General features: G+C 35.7%; 2 protein-coding genes across 5 annotated transcripts in view; both read right to left on the bottom strand.

The window, feature by feature from the left end:
• Positions 1-21,925, bottom strand: part of YIPF2 (Yip1 domain family member 2) — a 453,467-nt gene that overhangs the window by 212,795 nt on the left and 218,747 nt on the right. The window lies entirely within an intron of this gene.
• The window catches only part of POSTN (periostin), a 78,566-nt gene continuing 58,732 nt past the window's right edge, over positions 2,092-21,925 (bottom strand). Inside the window, exons 14-24 of one of the 4 annotated variants that reach the window (XM_026713295.2) lie at positions 21,706-21,808; positions 17,322-17,389; positions 15,074-15,119; positions 11,928-11,984; positions 10,944-11,039; positions 10,228-10,317; positions 9,589-9,669; positions 9,074-9,154; positions 4,426-4,512; positions 3,788-3,829; positions 2,092-2,734 (exon numbers count right to left, since the gene is read on the bottom strand). In XM_026713295.2, coding sequence (XP_026569080.1) covers positions 2,676-2,734; positions 3,788-3,829; positions 4,426-4,512; positions 9,074-9,154; positions 9,589-9,669; positions 10,228-10,317; positions 10,944-11,039; positions 11,928-11,984; positions 15,074-15,119; positions 17,322-17,389; positions 21,706-21,808 — 810 coding nt within the window. In that variant the 3' untranslated portion in view covers positions 2,092-2,675. The remainder of the gene's footprint in view (positions 2,735-3,787; positions 3,830-4,425; positions 4,513-9,073; positions 9,155-9,588; positions 9,670-10,227; positions 10,318-10,943; positions 11,040-11,927; positions 11,985-15,073; positions 15,120-17,321; positions 17,390-21,705; positions 21,809-21,925) is intronic. The other 3 variants (XM_026713296.2, XM_026713297.2, XM_087926071.1) reach the window with 3 other exon arrangements.

Below are 21,925 nucleotides of genomic sequence, written 5' to 3'. Positions count from 1 at the left end.
AGGTAATAAAAAACCATGTGAACATGGTTATGTTATGTATAGATATGTGAACATCTAGAAACAAATAAAGTTATAATAAGTAGGCAACAGAGGTTTGTTAAATCAGATCATGCCAAACCGATCTTTTTTCATTATTTGACAGAGTGACTAAATTAGTAGACCAGCGAAATGCTGTTGACATAGTATATTTAGATTCAGCAAGGCATTCACAACCTACTTCCTGGTAAACTAGAAAAATGTGGGATTTTCACTACCAGATGGATTTGTAACTGGCTGACAAACAACAAGTAGTCCTTACTGGTACTACATCTACATGGAGGGAAGTAAGCAGTGGAGTACCATGAAGTTCCATCTTAGGTCCAGAACTCTTCAACATCTTCAAAAATAACTTAGATGAGGGAATACAATGACACTAAACTGGCAGGAATAGCTAACATCCCAGAAGACAAGCTCAGGATCCAAAAAGGTTTTGATAGACTTGAACAATTGACCCTATCCAACAACATGAAATTTAATGTGGAGAAAAGCGAGGCTTTTAAACCTAGGAATTAAAAAACAAAGTTTACAAGTACACATTAGGTGAAAGCTGGCTCAAAAACAGTAACTGTAAGAGGACCTTTGGAGTCCTAGTGGGCGATTTCTTAAACATGAACCAGCAGTGTGTGGCAGCAGCCAAAAAAGCTAATACAATCCTTGGTTGTATGAACAGAGGCATAAATCAAAATCATGTGATGTAAAACTACCACTTTCTAAATCCTTAATAAGACTATGCCTGGAGTACTGCATCCAATTTTGATCACCACATTACAAAAAGGATGTTGAGACTTTGGAAAAAGTGCAAAGAGCAACTAAGATGATTAAGGGCCTGGATAAAAAAAACACATGAAGTACGGTTGCAGGAATTGGGCATGGACAGTCTAGGGAAAGATGGATTGGGGTGATAGCAATATTTCAGTATTTGAGGGGCTGCCACAAAGAAGAGAGGGTCAACCTATTTTCTAAAACAATAGAAGGCAAGACAAGAAACAATGGATGGAAACTTCTCAAGGAGAGAAGCAACCTGGAATTAAGGAGAAACTTCCTAATGGTGATGACAATTAACCAGTGGAACAGTTTGCCTTCAGAAGTTGTGGGTGCTTCATCACTGAAGGTTTTTAAGAAAAGACTGGACAGTCACTTGTGTGAAATGGTATAGAGTCTCCTGTTTGAGCAGGGGATTAGTCTGGAAGACTTCTAGTTCTATTCTGATTGATTGATTGAATGAGCATCAAATTATAAAACCAATATATGAAGAGAAAGGATAAGACAGAAAATTGTGGTTTGATAGAATTGTTAAGTTTCTCAAAAATAGAGGTATAGAAACAAAAGAGAATGTATGAAGTATGAATATGTTAGAAAGCAAGAACTATCTGCAAGAATAAAAGATATAGAAAGGGACAGCGAATGTTTTTATGTAAACTGTATGTAGTGAATTTATTTTAATGTCCTTTGCTTTCTACTAATTCATTTTTGCACGCTTTGTAAAGTTGCTTGCACCAGAAACTAATATCATGAGGGATGTGCATGCCTGCTAAAAAAATCAGGAAAGGTGGGGTGGGTGGATTGTTAAGTATTTAACAATTTATGAAACTGTCCTGGCTAAATGGAAAGACAAGGAATAAGTAAAATCAATAAATAATGTAGTTTAGTCATACTCTCAAAGGACTTCATAAGCTGCAGAGGATCTTAGCATATCTTCCAGGACACATTCTTACAGTGCTGGATCTCTGTGCCTTCCTGGGTCTCACCATTGTCCTTTTGTCTGAGAGTGCTTTCTGAAGTATTATGCCTTTTTGTGTGTAGTTGGCTGTTTCTGATCTCACTGCAGAACTCTAGACTTTCTAGAAACACAGCCTGAAACTATGTATAAGGAATCAGAAAAATAACCATTCTCCCAACCCCCATCCCCTGCCATCCAGAAAATTTCATGTCTTTTTTCTCATTAAAAAAATATTACTAAAAATTGAAATTCACACACATTATTGGAGGGGAAATTCTTGAACTAGAAGTAAAAAAGAAATCCTGAATTCTTTTTGACAAAACACAGCAGAATTAAAGCACCTTGATTAAATTTGTTATTTCATTTACAAAGCTTCTTGTAATACAAAAATATGGAAGAATAAGCAAATAAGCAGTTATTAAAAATGACAATTTACAAACAATACCATGTTAATAATGATTAATAGCATAGTATTATAAACATTTTCAACTGAATGTTAAATTTTATATTACTTCCCAACAGAAGTAATTATTCAAATAAGATTGCTTTTTATTTTTAAGACAAATATTTCAGAAACGTTATAGTTGTCTTCTGTACATAAATGATATAATGGAGATACACGCATATATATTCTATTCAGGTTATTTAATACAAATGGCTCAGAAATAAGATCCACCAAAATCAATGGAACTTATCTGTGTTTGCATACTTTCAGAACATCTACTCTAATCAGTTATTCATAGAAAACAGATAAATTCTAAATTTATTTCTTCTAACACATAAAATGTTGTGAGATTTTATTCAATAGTGAGTACTATACCCAATTCCTAATGCGAACACATGAGTTAGTAAACAGTTTCCCTTGTTAATTTTTTAAAATTTGTTTCAATTTTTCAAAGCTTTTTCAGTTCTCTTTCTATGGATTTTGTCTTCTTGTGCCAGGATGAACAAGTCTTGTTCTTCTCCGTAGTGATCCTGTTAATCCAAAAATAAGTCAGATAAGGTTATTTTATTTATTGTTTTTATAAGTTAAATATTCATAAAATATAGCAAAATACATTAATTATGATTATTATTGCTTAAAATAAAAACATGCTTATAACAAAAATAATCATACACATAAACAGCTAGAATATGTATGAGTTCAAACGTAGTATTCTTCCTTCAATATCTATTTGTGAGGAAAGATTATGTGATTCAGAATAGTTACCATATTTTTTGGTGTATAAGATGCACTCCCTCCCCAAAGTGGGTAGAAATGTCTGTGCATCTTATATAGCAAATGTTGTCAAAGCACCACCCACCCACTGACCCCCACCCTTCGGCCTCTGCCTCCCAGAAATTTGCCTCCTTGCAGCAAACAGCCTGGTCAGCTTCAGCACAGCCTAATTAGCAGAAGCAGCTGATTGTCAGTTGGATCAGCCTTCGAACGATCCGTTCCAGGCAGCAGGGATTGGAACAGGCAGAAAATGGGACATGCAGAGGCCAAAAACGAGGCATGCAGAGGCCAAAAATCGGGTGAGGAGGCTGAAAATGGGGCGCATGTATGCGGCAATAGGTGATGGCAATCCCTACAGCCTGAAACAGCTGGTCGTCAGGAGGCCAATCCAACTGACAATCAATTGCTTGTGCTAATCAGGCTGTGCTGAAGCTGATCAGGCTGTTTGCTGTTTACTGTAAGGAGGCAAATTGCTGGGAGGCAGAGGCAGATTTTTTTCCCCTTGTTTTCCTCCCCAAAAGCTAGTTGCGTCTTATACTTTGGAGCGTCTTATACTCTGAAAAATATGATAACTCTTTCTTCAGTGCTTTATTGTTTCATTCTTTGATATTACATGATCAGGCTAGTATAATGTAAGTTCATATTTTGTGTAAATGGATTTAACAAATTTCTCTCTAAATATTTAGTATTATTATATTTTATAAGGTAGTTCACATAAAGAATCTTGCCCCCATTTTTAAATTAGAACATATTTAAACATTTTAGTTAAACATAGTTAGAACATGTTAATATTAGAAACCTCTTCATACCTTGTGCCTTTCTAGATGACTGTACTTTTCTTACTGGGATGTCTAAAAATGTTGAAACCAATATTCTTTGTTGTAAACATTTGATAATAATAACATAGGTTCAAAAGTTCAATTTTCTGACTGTACAGTATAGGGGGAAAAGTTCAAGCAACATGGCAGTAATTATTAGTTCTCTATATTCTGTCAACAATGCTAAAAATTTAATGTAAAACTACTAAGTCAACATTTCAACAAGACAAAAATTTAAGTTTTTTATTTAATTCAGATTTAAAAGATTTAATCAATACTATGCAAAAAATAAAATGGGAAATAATGTTTTGTATCTATAAATAAATGTATTGCATATACACATCAGTTTAGCTATAGGACAGAGAGAGAGAGGGAGACGGAGAGGGAGAGAGCGAGCATGAAACCATTTCTAAAGCCTCTCATTTAGCATAGATAAAGATATAGGGAAGATATAGGGAAGATATAAAGATAAAGATATAGGGAAGTTTCAGGCATTTTTTGTCATTCTAATGAGCAATTTTACCAGAAATACTGTTTTTTCTAGCTTTTACCATAACTACCTCCATATAGATAATTAATGCCCCAAGGAAAATAATTACAAGAATAATTCCATTTATTGTATGACTGACCTTCCAGATGAATTTTCTTTATTTCTGTTTCAATAGTCTGTGGCTGTCCTTCAACTCTTTTAGTAACTTTAGTATACTCAGATCCAGCTATGATAAGCATTAAAAAAAACCAATAGTTAATATAAGGAGAATATTTTTGGCCAAAAGAGTAATCCAGGCATTATATTCTGAAATTTTATTATGTAGATTGAGGCAGCAATAGTCAGGAAGCAATGACAAATTCCTAAACATTTTCTTAGAAATTACCATTGAGACTTTTATTCTAGGACTGGTAGTTAGGTATAGAAAGCCAGTTTGCTAAACCAATAGGGACAATGCCACCTGGGTGACTTTGGGTCAGTCAACCCTAGGAAAGAGGCAATGGCAAAATACTTCTGAAAAACCATGCCAAGAAAACTTCAGGGACTAATCCAGGCAGTTGCCAAGATTCAATGCTTCACACCCACCCACTTCAGTATGGCCATTTATTTGATGCATTCATAAAATATGCAAGGAGTACACAGCTTTTTCTCACAGCTTCCAAGGTTTTATGTTGCTATACACGAAGAATAATTTGTTTGTGGTATTTTGGCCTAAACAGTTCTGGATATTATCTCAAATGTCTATGGGCCAAGTGAAATTTAAATTGCTGTATACTCTCTCTAATTAGAGATAAAGGCTTGAGCTGCAGAAAAGAGGAAATGTTCTAGAGATGTCAGCAAAGATTCTAGAATATAGCTTACTGTAGATAGAGAAGTCTGAAATCTTTGACACCCAAAGCATGCATAAAGCTATTAAGATCAAAGACTGAGGTATTTTAGATTTTTGTATTTGTATTTGATATATGAGTCCAAATAAGCTTTAGCAATCATTTAAGCTATAACAAGCATTTCAGTACATGAAAACAGAATTATTAACAGGAGCATTTTAGCAATGGCGGCAAGCAGTTCAGCTGTTTTAAAATCTGTCTGAGGTAATCTGAGGTAATATATGCCTTATCCAAATTTAACAAGAATTCATTCACTCATTTAAATGCAGAATTGTCATTAATTTGTGGAATACATGCATTTTGGTTCTTAAGACTCTTTAAAAAAAACAGTAACATACATAATGATTCATTCTTGTACTGTCCTGCTAGAAAGATATGTTGACATTCTTTTGCCCTAGTGAGCTTGCTCAGGTAAAGATGAGGTGGTGGAAGCAAAGGAATACTGCCATTTTAACTCACAAATTTACCAATGGCTTCATTGCTTTGGAAGGCTGGCCAATTTATGTTCCTTACAAGGGGGAAAAGGTTATTTTTGTTAATAGACTATTTTTTAAGCAATTGCAAGAAAAATAGATTAGTGATTTGGAATGTATATCTGAACGTGTTTTTTTTTTATACTTGAGGTGATAGAATCTGTTTTACAACTAAGGTAATGCATTGTTTTTAAATCTTATCTACTGATCGATACACATAGATAATAATCCTGTACATCTTATATTGAAGTAAAACAGTTATATGCTGTACATATACACATATATGCTAAATATAAAGTGTAATTTAATGCTGCAACCTGTCAAGAATCTTGAGAAATGGAAAGTATATAAATAATTTTAATGTATAAAAATGTTATACATTATGGTATTTTAACTTTAGCATGAGGTTAGAAAATCAAGAGCGTCAGAAAAGTAGTGCCCAAACTACTGAATTCCTTTTTAAAAAAATCGTTAAAACTTTAAAAAAATCTTGGGGCAGTGAAGAACTACTAGAGATAGAGCTGATGTGGTTCCCATCTTCAAAAAGGGGGAAGAAAAAAACAGACCCAGGAAACTACAGACCAATCAGTCTAATATCAATACCTGGGAAGATACTGGAAAAATAATAAAACACAGATTTAGAAACATCCAGAAACAAACAAAGTTATAACTAGTAGCCACCATGGGTTTGTTAAAAACAGATAATGCCAAACCAATCTTATTTCATTCTTTGACAAAGTGACTAAATCACTAGACTAGTGAAATGCTGTGGACATAGCATATTTAGACTTCAGCAAGGCATTTGACAAAGTAGACCACAACCTACTTTTTTGTAAGTTAGAAAAATGTGGGATAGACAGCATCACTACTAGATGGATTTATAACTGGCTGAGAAACAGTACTCAATGACTAGTTTTTAATGGTACTACATCTGCATTTGCCCAGTTCTCTTCAATATCTTCATAAATATCTTCATAAAGGGTATAGAAGGGGAACTCATCAAATTTGTAGATGACACTAAGCTGGCAGGAATAGCCAACACCCCAGAAGACAAGCTCAGAGTCCAAAAAGATCTTGATAAACTTGAACAATGGGCCCTATCCAACAAAATGAAATTTAATGTGGAGAAAAGCAAGGTTTTACACCTTGGCAGGAAAAACCAAAAGTATAAGTACAGATTAGGTAGAAACCGGGCTCAAACACAGTAACTGTGAGAGGAACCTCACAGGAACCTGTGAGATAGCCACTTAAACATTAGTCAGCAGTTTGTGGCAGCAGCTAAAAATACAATCCTTGGTTGTATAAACAGAGGCATAGAATCAAAATCATGTGAAGTATTAGTATGCTTTATAAATCCTTAATAAGGCCACACGTGGAATACTGCATCCAGTTTTGGTCACCACATTACAAAAAAGATGTTGAGACTGTGGGAAAAGTGCAAAGAAAAGCAACTGATAAAACGCCTGGAGAATAAAACATATGAAGAATGGTTGCAGGATTTGGGTTTGGTTAGTCTAGAGAAAAGAAGAACTAGGTGGGACATGATAGCAGTATTCCAGTGTTTGAAAGGCTGCCACAAAGAGGAGATCAATTTATTTTCCAAAGCACCAGAAGGCAGGACAAGAAACAATGGATGGAAACTTCTCAAGGAGAGAAGCAACCTGGAACTAAGGATCAACTTCCTAACAGTGAGGACAATTAACCAGAGGAACAGTTTGCCTTCAGAAGATGTGGGTGCTTCTTCACTTCGAGGCTTTCAAAAAGAAACTGGACAGCCATTTGTCTGAAATGGTATAGTGTCTCCTGCCCGAGGAGGGGACTGGACTAGAAGACTATTCCAACTCTGTTATTCTGTTCTGTTCTGTTCTTCATTCTAGCTATTTGGATAATTCTAATCTGCCAACTAAGCAAAAGCATTCTAAAGTAATAAAGATAAAGTAATAGAGATTTAAAGGTTATAGATCATTTCGTTCTTTCTTGCAAAGAATACTTAAGCTGAAGAGCCAGGATCTCATTTTTGACTATGTAATAGAATAAATCCTTATATGTTATGACAAGTTAACAATAAAATGGAAGTAAAATCTGCCTTGCATATCTAGCTGAGGTTAGGAATGGAGCAGCATGTACAGCATGTTACAGCATCCTTTGAAAGGCAGTAATATCAAACCTTTGCTGTGAATTTGAAGACCATTACTCAAAACATGAGGTTCTCATAATTCTGAAGTAGCTTCTTCAAGAGTAGTTCACAATTTTTTAGAATATATGCATGAATCATTCTTCAACTCTATCAGTCATTCATTATTTACATGCAGTTTTTATGTCAGCTAAAGTTTTCATGATACTGCTATAACAGGGTGTCAAACCCAAGGCCCAGGGGCAGGATCCGGTCCATGGAGTGCTTAGATCTGGTCTGCAGGGCTGCCATAGAAACAGTGAAGGAATGGCCTGTGGTGCGTCTGCCAGAAAAAATGTGTGTGGCCCTCCCTGGCTGCCTTTTTGGCTGTGACGGCCTCCTGCAGCTCTCTGCCAGCAAAAATGGAGCTCGGGGAGGCTGCATGAGCTGCAGGAGGGAGTCATGGCCAAAAACGGAGCCTGGGAGCCTGTTTTTTTCTGGCAGAGTGCTCACACCACAGGTGCCTCCAACATGAGTGACCTCAAGCTGGCCACACCCCTCCTGGCCACACCCACCCCAGCTCCTGAGGGTCAAGCACATCCCTGATGCGGCCCTCAATAAAATCAAGTTTGACACACCTGTGCTATAATATATATCTGGCAATAAATCTTGCTGCTTCCCCAGCAGTACTGAGTATTGCTTGAAGGCTTTTAGTTTGTTGAATCATGATGCCAAGCCATAGCCACAGGATGTTTATTACAATGATAAATTAAAGGATTGGAACCTTGAAACTCTTCAAGTTAATTAACTAATAACTTTTAAAAAGCTGACATCAACATACTTAATATTAAGAGGTACTTTCCATATGCAAAGAATTGTAATTATTAAGTTTCTAATTGTAAGATTAAAGCATAGAATCTGTATGATCAAAAAGAATATTAAGCATGCCTTTGTTAACTTATGAGCAATGAATATTCACAATAATTAATAAGGCAAAAGATCTGGAATTTTCTCAATGTTTTTATAAACATTTCTTGGGAGTTCCAAATGTATTGGGTTATATGGGGAGAGGAGTGAATCTTCAGTGCTCACTTGAAACTGTTTAAAGACTGAGCATAAATTATACATTTATTTTTCCTCAGTATGGATTTGTGGAAGTAAGCAGAATATCCAAATATCTTGTTTCATATACAATCATTGAAGTTTGATCCATAGATTTTTCTTTACTTGAACCAGTCTTTAAAAAGTTAAGACAATAGCTTGTCAACTCTTAAAGTTCATTAGGATGGAATTAGTTTTCTTGCACTCACTAACCTCCCTGGAGGAGTTGTTTGATTTCTTCATCATCCAGTAAATGACCATCACCTTCAATGAGTTTAGTCACCTTGGTAACCTCTGACAGGACATATATTTATGGCATGAAAATGTTTTATAGGACAATATGAAAAAATATAACTACAGTAAATGTAAAAAACATATTTTATAATTATTTCACTCATAAATAATCAGTATTTGGCTATTTTTTCAGTAAAATTCAATTGAAACAATTTGAATATTGATACTTAATGCTGAAAATCTTTATTTTATAAAGATTTCCATTGACAACATTCAGTACAGTAAATGATGTTGAGATTGCTTTTTTATTTTTAATCATTATTTATACATTGAACGTACTATATGAGTCAGGCAGGCTTTGAATTGAGTTTAGAATTCAGGTGTTCTTCTATTTGTATTGTTGAATTTGCAGAAATGTAGCCATTTCAGATAATGAACATGCTTCAATGCAATCCATAAGTCTTCTCAAATTAATCTTAGACTAACCTACTAACCTTCCTCTAGCAATTTCTTAAGAGTCTCTTCATTATCTGTCCCTCCACCAGCAGTGATTCGAGTATATTTCAGTTCAGGGCCTGAAAAAGATTCAAAAAAATTTAATTGGAATTTCTATAATTTCTTTTCTATACTCTTAATTGTGATCATCAGGATCTTAATGTTATATGATTATAAAATTACATTATATGTGATGTGTTTGGTAGCTAGCATGTCATATGCAGAATGAGATTTCAAAAGATGAACACTTGTGGCAACTAAGTCAATTAATTGTTGAAAGATGTCCTCATAGAATTCATTATAGCATTATTTATAAAAGATTAAACTTTTATTGACTTCACTGAGATTTAAATGTACTGTAAACATTCATACAGTAAAATAAAAATCAGTAAGTGGAACACATACAACTAAAGGAAACTTTGAGCACAAATTACATCTTTTTGTATAGAGAGCAGAGGATATATTTAGGATATTTTAGTTGGATAACTGAAGCTTAGTTTTATTTCTTGTGGCTTTTCTTAAGAGATTATTTTTGTTGCCAAAACTAAACACAAATATGCCAGAATCAGAACTTATAAGAAAATTTAAAATAGTACATATTATTCCCCATTCATTTAACTACTTTAAATGAATTTTACCTTGAATAATTCTTTCTTCAGTCACCTCTCTTTCAGTCACTTCCACAGGATGCCCATCAATTATTTTTGTGTATTTTTTAATTATAGGCTCTATAAGAAAAAAAAATTAAATGGTTAATTGCAAAATCATTGCAATACACTGGGCTGCTTTTGGATTTTTAGACAGTGGGGAAAGTGTTAGAAATAGTTCATTCAAATGTTTTCATTAGATTATAGAAATGCCTTGAAAAAAAATAAGAGCAAGCCAAGTTTTGCCAAGACTACATACTTTCAAACTAAAAATTGCTGTTTTCCTAAAATCTGAATAAAGGTAGTTATTTTAAAACATATATTGAATTGTTTTGCTTTGTTGGCTTATTGAGAGGTTTGAATAACAAAAATAGCATGTCTCTTGATTATTCTGCAGTTGAAAACATTAATTGAATCACTAAGAAATTAATAGAATTGCCAAATTGTTATTGCTACATTGCATCTTAGGTCTACAATTCAATAACTTTTTAACATGCAGAGTGAAAAATTATTTCTTTTATTTGCATTAATAAGAAAGAAATGAAAGTTAAAATTTAATTTTCTGATGCAATATATATGATTAAAACATGCTAAAAGCAATTCTATAGCTGCAAGACTCAGTCTTCCCACTTGTATCTAAACTGGTATTTGAAACTCTTTTCCAAATCCTTCTAGTTAGTATTGCCCAGACCATGAAATATATTCACCTCCATGAATCACTTTAGTTATTGTCTCTCCTTCCCTGACCAGCTTAAATTCTGGCTCCCCTTCAATCACTTTGGTGAACTTTGTAATAGATGGCACTGCAAAGCATTGTTAAAACATCATGAAATGTGTTATGAAAATGACACATGAAAATTTTATGTAAGTTTAAAAATATCTCGGAGAAAAATACTCTTGAAAACATAATATCTAGAAATCAACTGCAGAGCCAGTTCTAAAACTTCTAAATTTAGCAGAGCATATTCAGAACAATATAGTCATGCCATAATCAAAGTGTAGAATTAAACTAATTTAAATCCTTTTGACTGAGGTTTCAAGTTGGCAAGGATTTAAAATAAGAAAAATTGTTGAAATACTGTATCCTTTAACCTATATTGGTATTTATTTATTTTGATATAATGCATATTATGTAAGCAAAAATATCATAGATGTTTGCATGCATGGGCAGATTCAGAAATTTGCAGCTCTTTGATATAACTATAGGAAATCATAATTCCCATTTGCTATTTTGATTTTTAACATCATTTATTTGTTTATTTTTTATAAGGCATCTCGAATGTCCAAGCAACTTTTTAAATAATAAACATGCAGAAAATAATAATGAACAACAACAAAACAATATATATTATTATTTTAGGGAAGGAAGTTGCCTCCATTTTGGTTTTTGTTGCTTTTTGGGTAAACATGGCTCATATGATGGAGTGATATTACCACTAAGCCACACCATCTCTTCTATCTCCAATCTCAAATTAAGTATAGGAATTCTGCTGAAAATATAGATTGATCCTTCCTCTCTGACTATGTGCTTTTCTGCAGTTCCAAGTAAATTTATAGATTTTGTAAAGTTTTCATTAAAACATAATTGATTATAGGAACAAATTGTTACTGAACTTTATTCCAGTATTACATGCTTCTTCCAAGAGACATACTTGGAGAGGTTGCTCTTTGTTCCCTTTCACACAGCTTACCTTCAATCTCCTTTCGAATTGTGGGACCACCAACTACCCTTGTAATCGTTTTAATATCTGTGAGAAGAAATGATTTGTTCACTTATGATTTTTGCCTCTTACACAATTAGAGTAATCTAATCTAATTAATTCTGCTAGGGTTTTATCTTCCTTTATTTATGGTAGTTGTAAAAACTATTGAATCTTTCTATACAAATATGTTAAAAATACATGGTGTATTGAAAACATACAGAATATGAGAAGAAGAAAAAATATGGTATCAGAGTTTTGTTCATTATGGCCTTTCTCACCTTAAAGTCTAGGAAAAAATAAAATCTTTCTTTTCCACATGTGAACAGAATATGGCCAACACATTTCCATAGTTGACTTGAGGTTTGCACAAATATTCACCCTCTCTGGTAGATGTTCTCTATAAGTTAGCTTTGACAACTTTTATCAGTCTCCAGCCATCCCTTTTTAGGAAAAGTGGATGAGAAGATGACAATGGCTCAATTCAGAAGAGGCAGAAGAGATTAAGAAGAGATGGCAAAATTATACAGCAGAACTATACAAGAATGAGCTTAATGTCCCTGATAGCCATGATGGGGTGGTCACTGACCTCAAGCCAGACATCCTAAAATCTGAAGTCAAATGGGCCTTAGGAAATCTGAGCAACAACAAAGCTAGTGGAGGTGACAGTATTCCAGCTGAGCTATTCAAAATCTTAAAAGACGATACATTAAAAGTTCTACACTCAATTTGCCAGCATATTTGGAAAACTCAAACATTAGCCACATGATTGGTAAAGGTCATTTACATTCCAATTCCAAAGAAGGGCAATACCAAAGAATGTTCAAACTACTGCACCATTGCACTCATTTCACATGTTAATAAAGTTATGCTCAAAATCCTACAAGCTAGGCTCCAGCAGTATGTGGATCGAGAACTACCAGAAGTACAGGTAGGATTCCGAAGAGGCAGAGGAACTAGAGATCAAACTGGCAACATATTCTGGATCATGGAGAAAGCTAAGGAGTTCTAGAAAAACATCTACTTCTGCTTCATTGACTATGTTAAAGTCTTTGATTGTGTGGATCAGGACTTTTGGCAAGTCCTTAAAGAGATGGGAGTACTAGACCATCTTATTTGTCTCCTGAAAAACCTATATGTGGGTCAAGAAGCAACAGTGAGAACTGGATTGAACCACTGATTGGTTCAAAATTGGGAAAGGAGTTCGGCAAGGCTGTATACTGTCACCCTGCCTATTTAACTTATATGCAGAGCATATCATGAAAAAGGCAGAGCTAGATGAATCAAAAGTTGGAATTAAGTTTGCCAGGAGAAATATCAACAACCTCAGATATGCAGATGATACCACTCTAATGACAGAAAGTGAAGAGAAACTAAAGAGCCACTTGTTGCGGGTGAGGAGAGTGCAAAAGTTGGCTTGAAACTCAACTTTAAGAAAATTAAGATCATGGCATCTGGCTCTCTCAATTCCTGGCAAATAAATGGGGAAGAAATGGAGGTAATGACAGATTTTATTTTCCTGGGCTCCAAGATCACTGCAGATGGGGACTACAGCCAAGAAATTAAAAGATGCTTGCTCCTGGGGAGGAAAGCTATGGCAAATCTAGACAGCATACTAGATATTACCCTGCCAACAATAGTGTGTATAGTCAAAGCTATGGTTTTCCCAGTTGCAATGTATGGCTGTGAAAGTTGGACCATAAGAAAGGCTGAGCACCAAAGAATTGAGGCCTTTGAACTATGGTGCTGGAGAAGACTCCTGTAAGTCCCTTGGACTGCAAGGTGATCAAACCGGTCAGTCCTAGAGGAGATCAACCCTGACTGCTCTTTAGAAGGCCAGATCCTGAAGATGAAACTCAGATACTTTGGCCATCTAATGAGAAGGAAGGTCTCACTGGAGAAGAGCCTAAAGCTGGGAACAGTTGAAGGAAAAAGAAGAATGGGACAATAGAGAGGTGGCTGGATGGAGTCACTGAAGCAGTAGGCATGAGCTTAAATGGACTATGGGAGATGGTAGAGGACAGGAAGGCCTGGAGGAACATTGTCCATGGGGTTGCGATGGGTCAGACACGACTTCACAACTAACAATAAACCACTACAAAAGTCACCGCATTGGTTATTAGTAGGCTTTCAGGTCCAATTCAAATTCTCTCAAGTCCCACTTTTCCTTGGTTGAATCTGCCATTCTAATAATAACAAATCAAGAATGTCTGCTTAGAGTCTCCCCTTAGTTTGAGGTAAGATGTGCTTTCTCTGTTGTGGTCTCTATACTTTGGATCTCTTCGCTTCAGAAGGTTCACACAGCTCTTTCCCTTCTGGCATTTCATAACATTATTTTTTTTTAAACTATTCCATCATACTTTTAAGATGGGTTAAATGTTTCTAGCCACCATCTGAGGGAGTTCAATTAATTATATGTCTTTCTTTTCATTTTGTATTTTTACTTTGTTGTATGCTGCCCAGAGTCTATGGTTTGGAGAAAGTTATAAAAACTCTTGAATAAATAACATCTTTGTATATAAAGTAGAGGATTATTGTTGACTCATCAGCAATGGTATTCTAAGCAATGATTTTTAAAAACCCTCCAATATTAATCATATCCTGGGGTAAAGCCAGATGGCAACCAATGATTTGTTGGCTGCATAACGGAATTAAAGAACTACTATTTTCTGTGCTTATTTCAGCTGTATTAGTATTCCAAGTGTGGTCTTACCAGTGCAGTATAAACTGGTACTAGCATTTCATATGATCTTGATACTACTCCTCTGTTTCCAACTCACTAACTGATCAAGGTTAAAAGCCTTATAACAAAGTCTGCAAACAAATAATCTGTTTTATTAGGATATTATGGATTCAACTCAAATTATCTAAAGATAATTTTGAAAGAACTTTTTTGGAGCTAAAAGCATCCCAATGAGACACAAGGTTTGCACATATGTTCACCCTCTGTGGCAGATGAAGATCACTGTGATGTTGTCATGTACAGCATAACATGACTAAAACTGCCTCAAACATTCAAAATCCACACATCTTCAAACTTCCAAGGCTGAGAAACACTGCCCTTATCTGAACTGCTATATGATTTTCCATTCCTGTAATTATTTGCAATTGAACATTTTAGATTTTAATCTACTTACTGTAAAATGTTAGTGGAATTTCTTTAAACGTGCTACCATGGATAAACTGAAAAAAAATAAGATATCAATTTAATTAACATTCAATCAAATCACATGTATTTATAAGAAACAAGAAAATGAAAACTGTTGAGTTACAGTGCATTAAGTGGGCTAATTCTATTACACAAAAAGCTTAATGAAAACCTGAAAATAAACAAAGTAGAGAAATCATGCAGAGAATGGCTTCTGGAAGATTTTCAAAGTCTTTAATAGTAGCTCTATTCTGGATCAGAGACTTAAGGAATGGTGCAGTCAGTAATATTCTGACCTACTGTATGATTTTATCTACTGTAGGGATGCATAGCTCCCATCTTTTTCTTTTAATAGCTTTCAATAAGGGTTGGTTGGTTGGCTGACTGGCTGGCTGGTTGGTTGGTTAGATAGACACTGGACCAGTGGTGGGATTTTACCAGTTTCCCTACTGGTTCGGTGATCATGTATGTGTGTGCGCACATCTAACATGTGCATATGCATAGCTTTCCAAACACCAGCTGAGGCTGTGCTGCGCCAATTGGCAAAGAGGATGAAGAACAGAAAAGTGCAGGGACAGGTGGGAGGGCCTATTCTGCACTTTTCTCTTCTTTCTCTTCCCAGCTGATTGCAGGAGCTTTTTTTTACTACCGGTTCAGCTGAACTGGTAGCAATTTTTGTTACCAGTTCGGCTATATCGGGCTGAACCGGTAGCATTTCTCCACTGCACTGGACTACTAAAATCTAGGACAAAATAAGCTCAATGGCCAAGTAGCTGTAGAATAGCACAGAATGAAGAAGAAGGAATTATGTCTTTCTGCATACAAACTCTATCAAGACAACTTTCTTCTTTTACATAGCATTTTGATTTCCCAGGAGACATATTTTTGTGTAAGAAAAGAACAAAACTAATAATCCAATGTCTTGGCTGAGTTGTTACTGGCAAGTTTTCCTTCTCATTGAAAGCCACAAGGAAGATGCAGAAATAATTCTGAATATAAAGAAGAGGAGAAAGTGGCTCTTTTTTGACAGGAAATTACTTAAATACTATGCATACACCCCAGTCAGTAATTATGAGTAAATATATTTGTATTAACAATGAGATTTATGAAGGTGGACGTTCATTCTCCAAGCTTGTGGGTTAGTTTCACAATGTTTCATTACCAGGCTAGTTAACATTGACAGTGGAATTTAGGGGAAACTCCACTAATGATGTTACTTAGCCTGGTAATAAAATATTAGAAAACTAACCCACAAGCTCAGAGAACGAACCTCCACCCTCATCCTATACCTGAACTACCAATATTCGCCACCATTAACGAGATTTATCCCTGAGTAAATATGTGTAAGATTAGAGTAATCTTAAATTGGGAAGTAAATGCCAATTATATTCATTTTATTGTGAAATATAAATAATATAGATTTAAGAATCATTTTTGAGAGAAAAACTTCTTAAAACTGGTGCTTTTACAAAGCAAAGAATTAAAAAAAATGCTTTTAAATATTATGAAGGAGGAGGATGGGAGTATTTTTCCTTTTATTTTTTTCTTTTGACAGGACTATCACTGTCCGAGGAAATTACTATGGAAAAAAAAACCCTTATCATGACTAACTGTCCATTGGAGCCTTAAAAGGACATGGATAAAATGGAATGGAATTCTCTGCATCCTAACCATAACCCCCACTTTTTCCACAAAGTTCTTCCTAGGTGATGTTGAATGGGAATGGAAAAGAATCCAGGGTGTCCATCAATCATTGCCCTAAAATTGCTTGGTATTAAATCTCAAAGTGCAGCTGTAGCTCCCAACTTCATTACAGAGTTAAAATAAAATTCAGCTGGGTGAGAAGCATAGTTTATGTTGACACACTTTTCAATGACAGGAAAATGCTCATTAACATAGCCGTGAGGAAGAGTGATTATCTACATCAGACTTGATGGAATTCATGGTCATTAGATTGTTTCCAAAATAATGTTTTGTGACAGAAAAATTATAGACATATTCCGAGATGGTAATTGATTTCCACATCTTATTTAAGACTGAATTCTCCTTAATTATTAGTGCATATGCCCTAAATGTTGCTAAAATATTTCTAAAATATTTTACCTGTAGGTGAGATGCGTGACATATAAATGTAATAATCATAATAAATGAAAGGAAGAGGTAAAATCGTAGGTAGGTAGAGGTAATAAATATGGTCTGCATTCCTTCTACCTCAAAGCACAACCAAATAATCATACCTTGATCTGAATGTACTTAATCAATTTTCTGAGAATTGCAAGGAGCTGATCATTTCCAACTGGCATATCTAAAACAAAATATATTTAGTTAAATAAGGATTTGACAAAGTAGACCATAACCTACTTCTTGGTAAGCTAGAAAAATGTTATCATCACCACCAGATGGATTTGTAGCTGGCTGACAAATCGTACTTAATGAGTATTCCTTAATGGTATTACATCGACATGGAGAGAAGTAAACAGTGGGATACCACAAGGCTCCATCTTAGGCCCAGTAGTCTTCAATATCTTCATAAGTGACTTAGATGAGGGAATAGAAAGGGAACTCATCAAATTTGCAGGTGACAGTGAACTATTAGGAATAGCCAACACCTATGAAGACAAGCTCAGGATCCAAAAAGACATTGACAAACTTGAACAATGGGCCCTATCCAACAAAATGAAATTTAAGAATAGGGAGGTTTTACACCTGGGCAGGAAAAATCAAAGGTATACGTACAGATTAAATGAGACTTGGCTCAAAAATGGTAACTGTGAGAGGGACCTTAAAGTCTTAGTGGATGATCACTTCAACATGAACCAGCAGCAGCCAAAAAAGCTAATACAATCCTGGCTTGTATAAACAGAGGCATAGAATCAAGATCACTTGAAGTATTAGTACCATTTTATAAAATACTAGTAAGACCACATCTGGAGTACTGCAAATAATTTTGGTCACCATACTACAAAAAAGATATCAAGACCTTGGAAAAAGTTCAGAGAAGAGCAACTAAGATGATCAAAGGCCTGGAGACTAAAACATATGAAGAACGGCTGCAAGGATTTGGTTTGGCTAATCTAAAGAAAAGAAGAATTAGTGGTGACACGATAGCAGTATTCCAGTATTTGAGGGGCTGCCACAGAAAAGAGGGAATTAAATTATTCTCCAAAGCACCAGAGGGCAGGAAAAGAAACAGTGGTCAGAAACTAATCAAAGAGAGAAACAACCTGGAATTAAGGAGAAACTTCCTAACAGTGAGGACAATTAACCAGTGGAACAGCTTGCCTCCAGAAATTGTGGGTGGTTCATCACTGGAGGTTTTAAGAAGAGACTAGACAGTCACTCGTCTGAAATAGTATAAGTTCTCCTGCTTGAGCAGGGGGCTGGACCAGAAGACCTCCAAGGTCCTTTTCAGCTCTATTTTATTCTATTTGAAAAAATAAAAGCTAGTTTGGAATCATTGTTAGCCTAAAATTTCTGGGAAACGGAAATTATGAGTCATTTTTCTGAGGATGGCGGGATGATAGAAAAATAAACTTTTCATTTCCATTACTATCAGCTGATACAGTTATGTATTCTGATCTTTCATATTTATTAAAATATTTGTACTTGGAAGACACATCTGGATTGCGTGGTGCAATCAGCCCTTAGGTCCACAAATGCCATCATTTTTTTTTATAGGTGGAGAACTATTAGTCCCTGCAGCCTTAAACCTTTTTGAGGCTAAAACATTGATAATTCTCTACAGGGCACTTTTTTTTTTTTAATGAAAGAGTCATTGGAAAACATGAAAACAAAATTCCTGTGATCAACTGTAGTTATATCCAACAGGATAGTTGAGAATTTGGACAAGAATTCTTCAAATTCAAGTTGGGACTTAGAAGATGATAACTTCCTGGCAGAAAATGCAACTATTCCTGGTAGCTTGGACTCCTCAATCCTGATAGATAACTTCTCCTCTCCCAGGAAACAGGCAATAGAGCACAAACTGGGCCTTCCCCATTGTTCTTAATTTTACTAGGCTATGATTCAAGTCAAGTAATTGGTATTCAACAGAATAGGAGATATGGCGTTCCAATTTGAAGTCAATCCTCCACAGCAGAGGATTAGATGTGGTATATAGGAACCAGCAAGATATCTGAAAAATCTAACCTTTCCTAAGAACAGAATAGCATTTTTAGAGCTAGCAATTTAGACTTATATACTGCTTCATGTGCTTAAGCATTCTCTAAGCAGTTTACAATGTCAGCATATTGCCCCCAATCTGGGTCCACATTTTACTAACATTGGAAGGATGGAAGGCTGAGTCAACTTTGAGCCTCATCAGGATCAAACTCCTGGCAGTGGGCAGAGTTAGCCTGCAATACTGCATTCTAACCACTGTGTCACCATGGCTCCATGGCGAAGAAGATTTAATAACTTCCCCTCCGGCAGGTACACTAAAACCCCCATAGCAAAGCAAACATGTACATGTGGCAATAAGAAAATTAAAAACACCTCATGTGTCTTATTATACTGCAAACACTAAAGGAGAAAGCTCCTTGGTGCTTTCTGAGCTTGATAGTTTTCTTGCAGATGTTTCATTACCCAAACTAGGTATCATCATCAGTGCTAATAAGGAGTGGGGTTTGAAAGAAGAATCCTTAAACAACATGTAACATATTAAATTCAATTTAAGGCATCTCATACTCAAGTATGAGTACTACTTTTGGGATATCCCAGGGTATGTCAAGTAGGGCCTTAGCAATTTCCACATTTACTGTCTCTAAAGCATTCTTCATATACAATCTGTACTGCATCGAGTATTTGAGCTAAGTCAGCCTGGTCATCATTACTTTCTTTCAAGCTTGTTGCCAGCTCCCATGGAAAAAGATGGGCATTTGGGAGGGGGAGCATACAGATGGGGGGGTGAAATGCTAGGAACCAATGGGGAGGATTGAACTCATGGTAGGCAGAGAGACTAAAAGGGTTTATCTCACATCTTCAAAGCCAATTGTCCCAGGAATGGCATGCACCGTGGCAGCACAGGACGCCTGGATTGAAGATGTTTCCAAAACATCTTACTGAATGATGATTGGATTCTGTCTGCCTGACTATTGGGGGGGAGATGCGCCCAGTGATGGGATTCAATTTTTTTACTACTGGTTCTGTGGGTGTGGCTTGGTGGGCTTAGCTTGGTTTGGTGGGCATGGCTTGGTGGGCATGGCAGGGGAAGGATACTGTAAAATCTCTGTTCCCTCCCCACTCCAGGGGAAGGAAACTACAAAATATACATTCCTTCCCCACCTCACTAACCTGCTTTCCAGCTCTGTTCTTCTGTGCAGGGCAACGAAAGAAGACCCAGCCAATCAGCTGGGACTTGGGAGGCAGAGAATAGATGGGGGCAGGGCCAGTCAGAGGTGGTATTTGCTGGTTCTCCGAACTACTCAAAATTTCTGCTAATGGTTCTCCAGAACTGGTCAGAACCTGCTGAATACCACCTCTGATATTCAGAGTACCTGCTGAATACCACCTCTGGTATTCAACCTGCTGACTCTCAACCTGGGGTGACTTTCAATCCGTAATTTTCACATGTGCTTGCTTCAGACCTTGTCTGACATTTGCTGCATTTTGATCTTTCCTAGTAAAAGTATTTTTTCTCTAAATTCATGGAGTCAAGGGTTTTCTTTCCTAAGAATTGATTGGGACAATCCTGACAGGTAAGCTTTAGCTTCAAAAAGCCTGAGTGCTGCTGCTAGAGTTCAACTCCTTAGGAGTACAAATTTCTTCTCATGGCTAATATAGATTTTGATGTCAGTTATATAATACAGGAAGTCCTCGTGCTTGGGACTGGCAATTCTGTTGCTAGGTGCTACTAACTTCTCCTTGCTTGTGCTAATTAAACAAAGTATATTTAATGTTTCATAGGATCAGACCAACGGTTTAGAATTCTATTTTCAAAAAGCCACAGATATTTTGTTGGAATACCGTAATCAGGAATACATGTTCCAGCTTTATAGTTCTGAAATATTTTTATCAGAACCAACCAATATAGCACAAAAATTATGGATTTACCCCTCTCCAATCATTCCAATATATTGTCAATATGGATCATATTACTACTTCCAAACTTCCTATACTGACCATATGGACTGTAAGCAAGAATTAAATTTTCACTGGTGTCTGGTATTAATGACAAAATCCCTGCTTTCTCAAATTTCCTATTCTGTTTAACTTGTGCAGAGTGAATGATGAAACATAATATTAGACATTGCATCATATTAAGTGAGATCTTAATTTCTTACTGGAAGTTGTTTCAAGAGCACAGACTTCATAGAATCATAGGCTGGAAGGGGGTTGGAGATCTTCTATCCAACCCCCTGCTCAAGGCAAGAGTTTTATACTATACCAGTCAAATTTGAAAATCTCCAGTGATTTACACAATACCATCCCAAGTTATCCTTCTTCCAAAAATTCTCAAAAATGCCAGCCATGGGTCCCTCCCACCCAGTCCATTATCACTCTTTAACAATTGCACAAAATTACTATATTGACTTTTCTATGATGATGTGAACCTGTGAGAAAAATCGATATATCTCATAGCCACTATATCTCATTAATACATAGTAATAATCCTTAAATTACCTGCAGGATATAGAAGCTTGTCTATGACATGAATCACACCATTAGTTGCCATGAGATCAGATTCTGTTGATTTCAGTTCATTTACTAGAAGAGTGTCATTTATCTAAGCAATAATCAACAAGAATTAAAACAAGAAAATTATCCACAATTAGTGAAATGTTTTCATCTTTAATATTAAAGAAATTTGGAGATTTAGGTAAATTTAAAGAAGTTGATAGAA

This window comes from Pseudonaja textilis, chromosome 2 (genome assembly GCF_049901715.1).
Source record: "Pseudonaja textilis isolate UNSWEBS1 chromosome 2, rPseTex1.2, whole genome shotgun sequence".
NCBI lineage: Eukaryota > Metazoa > Chordata > Lepidosauria > Squamata > Elapidae > Pseudonaja > Pseudonaja textilis.
This window is presented reverse-complemented; position numbering and strand designations above follow the sequence as displayed.